The sequence below is a fragment of the Oncorhynchus mykiss genome, chromosome 8 (genome assembly GCF_057628025.1).
Source record: "Oncorhynchus mykiss isolate SJ-2025 chromosome 8, ASM5762802v1, whole genome shotgun sequence".
NCBI classification, from domain to species: domain Eukaryota; kingdom Metazoa; phylum Chordata; class Actinopteri; order Salmoniformes; family Salmonidae; genus Oncorhynchus; species Oncorhynchus mykiss.
The window spans coordinates 27,297,721-27,309,998 of record NC_143029.1 but is presented as its reverse complement, the minus strand read 5'-3'; the positions used below and the strand labels follow the sequence as shown (position 1 = coordinate 27,309,998).

General features: G+C 41.1%; 1 protein-coding gene across 1 annotated transcript in view; it reads right to left on the bottom strand.

The window, feature by feature from the left end:
• kcnh5a (potassium voltage-gated channel subfamily H member 5a) overlaps window positions 1-12,278 on the bottom strand; it is a 76,935-nt gene that overhangs the window by 47,930 nt on the left and 16,727 nt on the right. Inside the window, exon 4 of the mRNA XM_090183044.1 lies at window positions 9,143-9,572. Within this exon, the coding sequence (XP_090039170.1) occupies window positions 9,143-9,572 (430 nt within the window). The remainder of the gene's footprint in view (window positions 1-9,142; window positions 9,573-12,278) is intronic.

The window sequence follows — 12,278 nt, the reverse complement described above, 5'->3', positions numbered from 1 at the left end:
ATCAGGCATGAAGCATGAATCCAATCATGCCACTGAGAGCTGGAATGTGGCAAGTCACAAGGGACCCAGGGGAACTACTGGTGTCTGGGTCAGTGTGGCAGATAGCATTCTGCATACATGTCCAGAGAATTCAGCGTCAGTGTGACCCACCTTGGCAGGCAGGGCAAGAGAAAATAAATATAAAGAAAATAAAGTGGGAAATTGCTCAGAAGTGCAGACAGTGAAGGTTAGAAGGTGCAATGTGAGAATGATGTGGAGAGAAAATAAAAATATTACATTGTACAAAATCTTGAAGAAGCTATGTCTCAACACTGACAGAATTGCCAAGTAGGTTCAAATTTGATTGACGCATTTCACGACATGGCCCTTTTGGGGTGTATATCGTGGCTCCCCCCTCTCTCACCCTCTCTCCCACATCAGGTTTTTACAAAGGTCATTACATTCCTGCTAGAAACATTCTCTCTTCCCTGCCATGGAGTATGGAGGGAGAGAGCCTATGGAGAACAAAGAGCTCCTCTTTAGAAACTCCTAATATAATATTTATATTTTTGAGAATGTGGGACTGGTCCGGGGACACTTAAGGGACAGTCATGTCGAGTGTGTTTCATTTGGTGATCTCATGAAGGACAGGAAACACACATACCTATATCTCTAAGAGTGTACATTTCCCAGCTGTCAGGTTTACTTCTGAATGTTGTATAAGATGGATGAATAAGTATAAGTATACTTTTGAAAAGATATCAATGTGATTTAGTCTTCTAAATGAGAATTGGTTGTTTTATGGTAACTAATGCACAGTCAGTAGCCACGCCCAGGTGGGCACAAACATGATAAGACGGCCCCTTTTCTACCCAAGTATAAAAGCCCCTGTGACGCAATTCACACCAGACCACGCAAACCACGGTGTAAGCTAAGGTTGCAAATGGTTGAATTTCTAAGACCAAAACATGCCTGGTGACACTGGTGTGTGAAGTGGTTTAAACAACAACTCTACCAGAGGACAAGACCATAGAACGTGGAGATCATTCCCACGTTGAAATGGCGAAGAAATCTACAAAGTAAAGAATCATTATTCAGACTGCAGCTGAGTAAATACTTTAGTCTGGTAAATTCTAAGAAGATTTCCGAATGGTACTCTGACGTAACTATTCTAACAACCTTCAACTTTGATCTCTTATGAACACAACCAGAGACTTTCTGTCGACTCTCTCCAGCAGGCGGACCAGGGACCACAGAGAGAGACAACAAGACATACACTCGTAAATATGTAAATTGCTATTTATTTTCGAATTAGTTCATGTAAGGTATTAGCTATTTGTATGAGTGTAGTTATCAGCTATGAGTTTCCCACTCTTGAGCGGTCCACACCCCATTTCATTTGTCTACCAAGCCATCATATCAGTTTAATCCGCTAGGGACTTTTTCTTTGTATCATGTAATACCCCATGTATGAACTAATTGTGTGTGTTTTCATGTATTTCTGTGACTTGATTAGTGAGTTAATAAATAAATAAATAAACCAATTTGTATATAGCTGATTCATAATTTATGCTATGGTTCATAGAAATATCCAAGGGTTTGCGCCATTCAGTAATGAGAACAGATGAGGTAATAACAATTCATTAATAATCGACTGTGTGATATGATATGAAAATATCTGAAGAGTTATATTCAGGAAATTGACACTCTATAAACAACATCTTTATGTGGTGCCCCGACTTCCTAGTTAATTAAAGTTACATATTTAGTTTAGTCACTTAATTATATTACACATAGAGAATTGATTTTGATAATATAGTCTTCATATTTAATGATATTTAAATGATAGTCTCAGTAAAATAAATCCCCATCAAAATCCATCTGTTTAGGGCCTCCCGAGTGGCTCAGTGGCACTAGAGATTCTGGGTTTGAGTCCAGGCTCTGTCGTAGCCGGCCACAAGGCATACATGACAGAAGTTCGCAATTCTAAAAACAAAGTTTGCAGGCAAAACCTTTGCAGTGGTTTTAGTTAAGGTACACTACATGACCAAAAGTATGTGGTCACTTGCTCGTCGAACTTTTCATTCCAAAATCATGGGCATTAATATGGAGTTGGTCCCCCTTTTGCTGCTATAACAGCCTCCACTCTTCTGGGAAAGCTTTCCACTAGATGTTGGAACATTGCTATGGGGACTTGTTTCCATTCAGCGACAAGAACATTAGTGAGATTAGCCGATTAGGCCTGGCTCGCAGTCAGTGTTCCAATTCATCCAAAAGGTGTTCGATGGGGTTGAGGTCAGGGCTCTAAGCAGGCCAGGCTCGACAAACCATTTCTGTATGGACCTCACTTTGTGCATGGAGGCAATGTCATGCTGAAACATTAAAAGGCCTTCCCCAAACTGCTGCCACAAAGTTGGAAGCACTGAATTGTCTAGAATGTCATTGTATGCAGTAGTGTTATGATTTCCCTTCCCTGGAACGAAGGGGCCTAGCCCGAATCATAAAACCCGAACTACCCCAAGATCATTATTTCGCATCCACCAAACTTTACAGTTGGTACTATGCATTGGGGCAGGTAGCGTTCTCTTGGCATCCGCCAAACCCAGATTAGTCCGTCAGAATGCCAGATGGTGAAGCGTGATTCATCACTCCAGAGAACGTGTTTCCACTGCTCCAGAGTTCAATGGCAGCGAGCTTTACACCACTACAGCCGACGCTTGGCATTGCGCATGGTGATCTTAGGCTTGTGTACTGCTGTTCGGCAATGGAAACCCATTTCATGAAGCTCCTGATGAACAGTTCTTGTGCCGACGTTGCTTCTAGAGGCAGTTTAGCTGAATCCACTCATTTGAAGGGGTGTCCACATATTATTGTATATAAAGTCTTGTTGATGCATTAAAAATAACCTCCATCATGCGAGCTACTAGTCTGTATTTTATTCAAGTGAACAAAGTAGTGATGTTGGTAGTGACGTCGTTCCTCTATGCCAAAATAGTCCATAATTGAAACCAGACTGTCGTCACAACATCTGCGGATGGAAGTGGCAGTGCTACAGCGGTGTTTGTTAGATCAGGAGACCGAAAATGGGTCTTCTCATGAAAAAGTCTGTAGGTCTGAATGGTTTGGGCTAATATGACCCCTCTATGTAAAGATGAGACTCTCTTGAATACGATGTTGTTCTCTGTTTTGCTCTAAAACCCCCACAGGTGTTACGAAACTCATCTGAAGGTAACCTGGTACCAGGCCGAAAAATCTATACAATTGAATAGGGCATTTCCACGTCAAAGCTAACATACGGGTCAAAACATACCTTCTTTTGATTTATTTTTGGACTATCTGATTTCTATGCATGAATCTGTTATTCAATGTATTTTTATGGGCTAAAAGCAGTAAGGCCAAATTAAATGTTACATCAAATATGTTTTATATATTTGTTTTTGATACCTACAGGGGTCCTAAAATTCTAAATCAAATAGCTAAATTATCCTTGGTATGACCATCTTAAAACAATTCCATATGTTAGCTTAGTAGAAACTCAGCCCAGGACTCTTAGACTAGGGGGTTCATTTTACTTATTAGATCTCGGGTCATATGTAGCCTAGTGGCAGGTAGCCTAGTGGTTAGAGCGTTGGACTTAGAGCGTTGGACTTAGAGCGTTGGACTTAGAGCGTTGGACTTAGAGCGTTGGACTTAGAGCGTTGGACTAGCAACCGAATGGTTGCAAGATCAAATCCCCGAGCTGACAAGGTAAAAATCTGTCGTTCTGCCCCTGAACAAGGCCCACTGTTCTTAGGCTGTCATTGAAAATAAGAATTTGTTCTTAACTGACTTGCCTAATTAAATAAAGGTAAAATAAAAAAAATTGCCTGGGCATTGGGCAGAAACTATACGATTAGCATCCCCTCCCTGGGTAATTCTCATTCTCTTCCTCTCTCTTCTATTTCTCTTACCACAGCTCACTGAAGAGTCCACACAAAGGAGCAGCATCCCCTGACCCGAGAAAAACTCTTGCATGATGCTACAGCACTTAATTAATGCAGTGCCTTCACCACAGAGTCCAATCGACTACTTGGAGCTGAGCCTCATTCGAATGCAGCCTGACAGGAAGCACAGTGAAATTGGAGTAGGCGTCTCACAAAGAAAAGACTACAAAGCAGAGTAGGTTATGGACAATTTCAATTAACATGCACTGCACTGATCTGGAAAAACATTTTAAATATACGCACTCACACACACACACACACACACACACACACACACACACACACACACACACACACACACACACACACACACACACACACACACACACACACAGTACCAGTCAAAAGTTTGGACACACCTACTCATTCAAAGGCTTTTCTTTATTTTTACTATTTTCTACATTGTAGAATAATAGCAAAGACATCAAAACTATGAAATAACACACATGGAATCATGTAGTAATCAAAAAAAGTGTTAAACAAATCAAAATATATTTGATATTTTTCAAAGTAGTCAACCTTTGCCTTGAAGACAGCTTTGCACACTCTTGGCATTCTCTCAATCAGCTTCATGAGGTAGTCACCTGGAAGGCATTTCAATTAGCAGGTGTGCTTTGTTAAAAGTGAATGTGAAATTTCTTTCCTTCTTAATGCTTTTGAGCCAATCCGTAGGGTTGGTATACAGAAGATAGCCCTATTTGGTAATAGATCAAGTCCATATTATGGCAAGAACAGATCAAATAAGCAAAGAGAAACGACAAATCCATCATTACTTTAAGACATGAAGGTCAGTCAATCCGGAACATTTCAAGAACTTTTAATGTTTCTTCAAGTGCAGTCACAAAAACCATCAAGCACTATTATGAAACAGGCTCTCATGAGGATCGCCACAGGAAAGGAAGACCCAGAGTTACCTCTGCTGCAGAGGATAAGTTCATTAGAGTTACCAGCCTCATAAAGTGCAGCCCAAATAAATGCTTCACAGAGTTCAAGTAACAGATCCATCTCAATATCAACTGTTCAGAGGAGACTGCATGAATCAGGTCTTCATGGTCAAATTGCTGCAAAGAACTACAGTCCTTTGGTCTGATGTGTCCAAATTTGAGATTATTGGTTCCAACCGCCATGTCTTTGTGAGACGCAGAGGATTATCTCTGCATGTGTGATTCCCACCGTGAAGTATGGAGGAGGAGGTGTGATGGTGTGGGGGTGCGTTGCTGGTAACACTGTCCATGGTTTATTTACAATTCAAGGCACACTTTGGCTACCACATCATTCTGTAGCGATACGCCATCCCATCTGGTTTGTGCTTAGTGGAACTACAATTTGTTTTTTAACAGGACAATGACCCAATACACCTCCAGGCTGTGTAAGGGCTATTTGACCAAGAAGGAGTGATGGAGTGCTTTAAATAATTTAAATAATAATGTATCTGAACCTAGGTATGGGCAAAAGACATCACACAACATTGAATGTGTGTGAAGTGCAATTGAGCTGTTAACTAATGTGCATCCAAATAAAGAAAGTCGCATATAATCTCCCAGTAATTTATGGGTATTTCCCAACATTTCGGCATCACTGTGCATCCAACATAAAACAAAAAATGTGCTTGCTAAAATCAATTGTGAATATTTTCTAGCTTAACATATAAATGGTCTATAGGCCGATATTGACCACATATTGACTGAATCAGTGACTGCATCAAGTCTACCCCAAAACATGGGGCCTGGATTCAAACATGTAGGCTCAAGCAGAAATCATATTTTAAAGTAAATTGCAAAGTACAGGTTTATCTCTCCATTCTTTATCTCTAAACCTTATGTGCACAGGTCTAGTTTTTCTTTGCGTTTAGCTATTTGGTTCATTATGAACAGAGAACAGCGCAGATACAGACTACATTTTACCTCAACACAGTTTTATTAGGAATTTCAAGATTTAGCCAACCCTCTGAGTGGGTCTGCTTTCCCGTACTTCTTCTATAAGTTAGTAACAATGTTAGGTAATGAGGGAGTTTTTGCATAAAATCTTTATAATTGAACAGAATGCATTGTTTCTACCTATTTGATGCCAATGAGGGCCACCTCCCTTCCATTTTAATATGAACAGAGGCTCCTGAGTGACGCAGCGGTCTAAGGCACTGCATCTCAGTGCAAGAGGCGTCACTAGAGGCCCTAGTTTGAATCCAGGCTGTATCACATCCGGCCGTGATTGGGAGTCCCACAGGGCAGCGCACAATTGGCCCAGCGTCGTCCAGGTTTGGCTGGGGTAGGCCGTCATTGTAAATAAGAATTTGTTCTTAACCGACTTGTCTAGTTAAGTAAAGGTACAATATTTTTTACATTTTTTAAATAGAGTGCCGTATATTCTGGGCTCTAGAGCTCCTCAGGATAGCACAGCGGTGTCTCACCCACGGGAGCTTTTGATCCTGGGTCTCACTGGGAACAGGTATCCCCTGTCTCACAAAAGATCAAGATGGTTATGAGTAAAAGAACTGCATACGTTTGCAGTCTAGTGAGCCCTGGATTATGCATTATGTAATCAAAACAAAATTATTCAATGAGAAAAGTAGATGCAGCACACTGATCTAATGTGATTTACAAATGCACAAAACAGGGCCAAAATGAAAATAGAGAAATAAAACAAATGGATGTCAGCCGACAGGGGATACCTGGTCCCAGTGTGACCCAGAATAGCACAGTGAGACACCACTGTGCTACCTTGAGCGGCTCTAGGGCCCAGAATACGACTCAGCATACAGTACTCTATTGCCTCTGTTCAAATTAAAATGAAATACTCGCCAGTACCGAGGTGTTGTGCTGAGCCCCAGCCAATTGCCACTGGGCTATTCTGTTCAAAGTGTGTGTGTGTGTTAACGTGGTGTGTTGTTTGTGTTGGAAGAGGCGAGTTGGGAAGATTGTTACGTAAGGTATGTGTTATTATTAATTAGATAGGACAGGTCTCCTGAGCGCCATCCTTGGCCCAGTGACGTTGGTATTCGCCCACACTTATGTAGACACACACACACATCTCTGCCGTCCCTGTAGCCTTTGAGAGTGATGGACTAAAGCGGGATCTAAATACAAACCACTTGGAACGAAAGCCCCAGAGCTTTTCCTCACACGAACCGATATGCAATTTATACCAATGCGATTAATGAACATAGTATGATAGCAGGTCGGGCAACGAACGCTTCATCGAATAAAAATGTATCTGACGGTGCGGTCAGACGGACTCGAACTCTAAGTGTTTGATTAAATCAGTATAGCAGAACTTCAGAGCTATAGCACCGATATAACATCAACTCGCTCGAATGTCTGATTGATCAATGCTACTCATTTGACTCTTAAAACAGTAAACCATTAGCGATTAGATTAGTCATTTAGTATTACCTGCACAACCACACATTGCAGGAGAACAATGGAAAAGTCATTATTTTGGCTGGGATTAAATTCATAGCACGCTGGACAGCCAACATTGAGATTTATATATCTTCTTTTTTTTTACAAATGTTGTGTTGAAAAAACCCCTGCTGTGTCATCCAGAAAAACAAGTGAGAGAACTTGCGCTTCTTATATTTTAGTGCATTCCGGTATGATTTTTCTTTCCTTCCCTCCCCTAAAAGCATGAACGTCTTTACAAATCTAGCCCTACCAACCTAACCCAGCCAAACCCTAAACACAACAACTTTGGCCTAACGCAACAACTCGGATCCTTCATTAATCTAATCCAAAGCCAGGCCATATTGTATCAGTCCCTCATGGCTTAATTTGCGCTGGGGTTTCAGGCAATCCCCAAAGCCTCTAGCCTTGATGATGCAACTCAAGCGCCTCTTGATCTAATAATTATTTTTAACTGCTCTGATTCAAATCAAAATATGTTCTCAAATATCCCCCAAGATTACTCCACTGCATGAAAGATCGTGTTAAACCTACTGCCTATTTCTTAATTTCATGAGTAAGCACAAAAGTGGTGATTGCTCCATAGCTGTATGGATTTACGGTACTCTCCACAGCTCTTTTGAGCTCCTACTGCCCTGAGGTTGTGGCTTCAAAGTTCCCTGTGCAGGGTATAATGTCTTCATATAACCTCATCACGATCCTGACATGAAACATATTATAAGCCTTACAATAACCCCTTTCACACAGAGGGTTTTTGCCGTTTTTGTATAGGGGGGTAAAAAACTCAATACCTAGTCTGTATAAAACAGGTTATGAGTCTGTCTGAAAACAGCAGGTAAATAACAGGCTGTTTGAACAGGGGACATACAGTATTACAGTCAATTAACAAAAAAAGTATCTGTGAAAAAAACTTTAGAAGAAGCTAGGGGTAATACATGCTTATAACAGCAAGGAAAGTGCTACAGTGGTTAGTTAGTGATTAGCATTAGCACATGTGGAGCTCATGTGGTAGGCACATGAGGAGGCATTTTGCAGAGATAAAGACACACAAACTAACAGTATAATATAGAAAACATGTGGATTTATATGAAGAAGCAAAGTTGAAAACAGAGTCGTTGTTGTTTCTTGACTCCGTGCATTGGCCTAGCTAACATAAGCATGCAGAACCAGAACTGTGCCTGATTGAGTGACAGGGGGCGGGGCATGGTGTGAGTAGGAAGCAGCCGCAATAGGAGAAAGAGGGAGACTGGAGAGAGATGACAAGCAGAGTAAACTGTAAAAGGTTTTACACGTAGCTGAGTGAGGTTTCAAAAAAATCGCAGCCTCTTATGATATGCATTTTTTAAATTTGACTAGGTAAGAACAAATTCTTATTTACAATGATGGCCTACCCCGGCCAAACCCGGACAACGCTGGGCCAATTGTGCACCGTCCTATGGGACTCCCAATCACGGCAGGATATGATACAGCCTGGATTCGAACAGGGACTCTAGTGACGCCTCTTGCACTGAGATGCAGTGCCTTAGACCGCTGCACCACTCGGTGAATGGCATACGGCACATGTCAATATCACCATTTGAAATAAACATTTATAAATTGTACAGCCCTAGACTATGTTCCATACTCTATCCGGTAGTTGCACATGATCATTGGTAGTCTTTATTGGCATGAAATGTAGAATTTTAGTTGGCGAGGAGCCTTTCAACTTTGAACTATTAGTTATTGTAAAAGAGAATTACCTTTCTAGTTTCACAAAAGTCATAGATAAATATGAATACTTACAGCCCACCATCATCATCGCCACAGAGAAGATCTTCTCGCCGTCTGTTGTGGGAGCGATGTTGCCAAAGCCGATGGTGGTGAGACTGGTCATGGTGAAGTAGAGAGAGGAGATGTAGAGTGTGTCCTTGCTTGGGCCACCCTCCCACTGGCCAGAGCCGCTGGCGTTGTAGCGGTAGGGTGAGCCAATGCTCGTGGCCAACTGGTAGAGCCAGCTGTCTGTCTTGATTGTGTTGGTGGCTTCGTCAATGACCTCGTAGTCCCCAATGCTGTACCAGATGCAGGCCAGCCAGTGAGCCACCAGGCCGAAGACACACACCAGTAGAACCAAGACCGCCGCCCCGTACTCCAGGTAATGGTCAAGCTTCCGGGCCACGCGGCCCAAGCGGAGAAGTCGGACCACCTTCAGCGAGCTGAAGAGGCTGCTGAGGCCCTAGAGACAGAGAGAAAGGAGAATGATAGAGGAGATGGAGATAAATATAGAGAAAGATAGGGAGAGAGCAATTGCAATATGGTCCACTCATATCAATTTAGACCTAGGTCTGCGAGCTTCGGGCGCAAGCTTTGAACCACTTGTTTTTGGGGGTCACAGGTCAAAAAAGTTTGAGAACCACTGCACTAGACAACACTGGACAACTAGAAATAATCCAACTTTAAAATAAAAAAATCTGTATGCATGCTAATAGTCACTCTTTTTGTTAAATTATGTGGCACAATTTCATGAGGACAGGGAATTCGTCAGTGAAATCCTCATGCAACTGGGTGTATTTGTAATATTCTCCTATGGACTCAGTGCAATTAAAAAAGCACTGAAGCCAACTGTAAAAAAAAAAATATACTAAACTCTAATGAGAGCCTTGAATCAGCTGCTACTGAGGTCTACTCAGCCCCACATCTCTAGAAGGGGCCATGATTACACAGCAGAAATCTGATCTAAATCAGTAAACAGGATCAGTAAAAACACATTATTATTTTTATGTTAACAAAAATTCAAGAAATGTATGCCTTGTTGAATGCACCTGGTGTACTAACCTTTGTATGCACTGCTTTTAAATCAGTATGTTGTGTAGCCTGAGTATCACATCAGAGTTTGAAAGGAAATGTGACCTTAATTACAAATTCACCTCATCGTATGAATACCTAGAATATCATTAATGGATGATTATAGGCAATAACCTTCAGATAGCAGCGGGTATAAGAGTTTTCACAACTCAATGTACAGTACAGCTTAATCCCACCGGATCCATAACCATAGAATTCTCACCCTCTCAAAAGGCAAGGCAACCAGGAAGTCTCAAGACGTATGAGGCAAGTTATGATAGTATTTTACACTGCAATCTCACATGGGAAAAATCCAGCTAGATGGATGGACAGCCCAAAGCTTCAAGGAATCCTGCCTCACTCTGCCGGCCGTTGGCTCTTTTATGTAACGACTTTCATGTATTTGGATGGAAATATATGAGTTTATATGGGGACTGTATGGATGAATTCCTCCAACTCATTGTACTTCTGCTCTCTCTTCATGACAGGTAGCATAAAAAAATAACATGTTTGCCCCTGTTGCTGGTACATTAGAGTTCCCATTGTCCTAACTTCTTCAATGTTCCATGGTCAACTATCCTCTTTATGCCTTATTTGTAATTAATGTAGCCTCTAAGCTCAATGGGCTACTTCAATTATATTTAGTGCCATGTCAAATGTATTCCATTACCCATGAAGAATTATCCATTAATAATTACATTCAGTAATAACTCAGCCACTACACCCTCCGACAATGTGTACCACCACATACATCATGTTGACTATTGCTGTAGATGGATAGGTTATTCATGTGCTAGACATTACCATTGTTTGGGGTCAATCGCTTTAGGGTAAAGAGATATACAGTAGTAGCCCACTGTACAGTAGTTGCCCACAGTGACAATGACAGAAGACAATACGGTACACACACACACTCCCACACAGCAACATAGTACCAATTATTTTCTTATAGGAGGGAAATGCTGACTTTACTAGGCATAGACCAGAATATTTTAAAGCTACAGTCTGCAATTCGAAAACCAATGAAACGGCTACCCCACCACTCTTTTTGGAATACAGCACAGGAAAGGGGCTAAGAAAATGTAACACCTCTCAGACTCTAAAAGGACTGACAGTCCATGACATCCACATTATAGTTTTAACCATGTTCAAGCTTTACTGTACATTGTTGGTTCTGATGGGACAAGGCAGTTGTACTAAGCTCAAGTTATATTCATCAAGAATCAATGACTATATATCATTAATTTAAAAGTCAAAACATGTTGTGCCAATACCTGACTGTAGCTGTAGCAGAATAAAACTTTCAAAAAATTAAATTCTCTCTACATTTTTGATGCTCAAAAAACTAAGCGAAGAAAATGCCGCAATATAGCATCAGCTATGAGTGGCAACCAAGACTGGGGTCAACTCCATTTAAATTCAGTCAATCTATGAAGTAAATTGAAATCCCTATTACAATCATCCTCAAGCAATTAAGAACATTGGAATTTCAGTTGACTTCCTGAATTGACTGACTTGAAAAGGAACCGACCCCAAACCTGATGGAGGAGTTGAGACAAACGCTGTGACTGAATTCTATATAGCATAGCTGCTTACTAGAAATATAACTTGTGTGTACTAACCATAATACATACTATTTAGAACATTCTGGCAGTATGTAGTAAGTGACAAATATCATTAATACTGAGGAAGTGATGTCTGTTGTGCAATGAATCGTGCTGTTCCCTGCGATTATTATTATTCTATTTCTTTTTTTACAGCCCCTCCCTTATGTGATCATCAGCTGTTGTCAGACACAAGGGTCTGAAAAGAGGACTCTCTTCCTTGAATGTGGAGTAAATTCATACAAGATGAAAATACCAAAAGTATGACATCCCAGCCCTTAAAGCATACTCCATTTTTAGAACTTTTCACTAGAAAATGCTCTATTCTCGCATACTCAAAAAGCCTACTAAACAGGACATGCTATACATGCAAGTACGAGAATCCAGTCACAGCCTAAGTGAGGGCATGTCAAGGCCACAGAGGGGAAGGGAAAATCTGCTTACTGGGAGAACTGAGTCTTCTGCCCTCGTGGCGTTCCTCTGCGAACTGGATG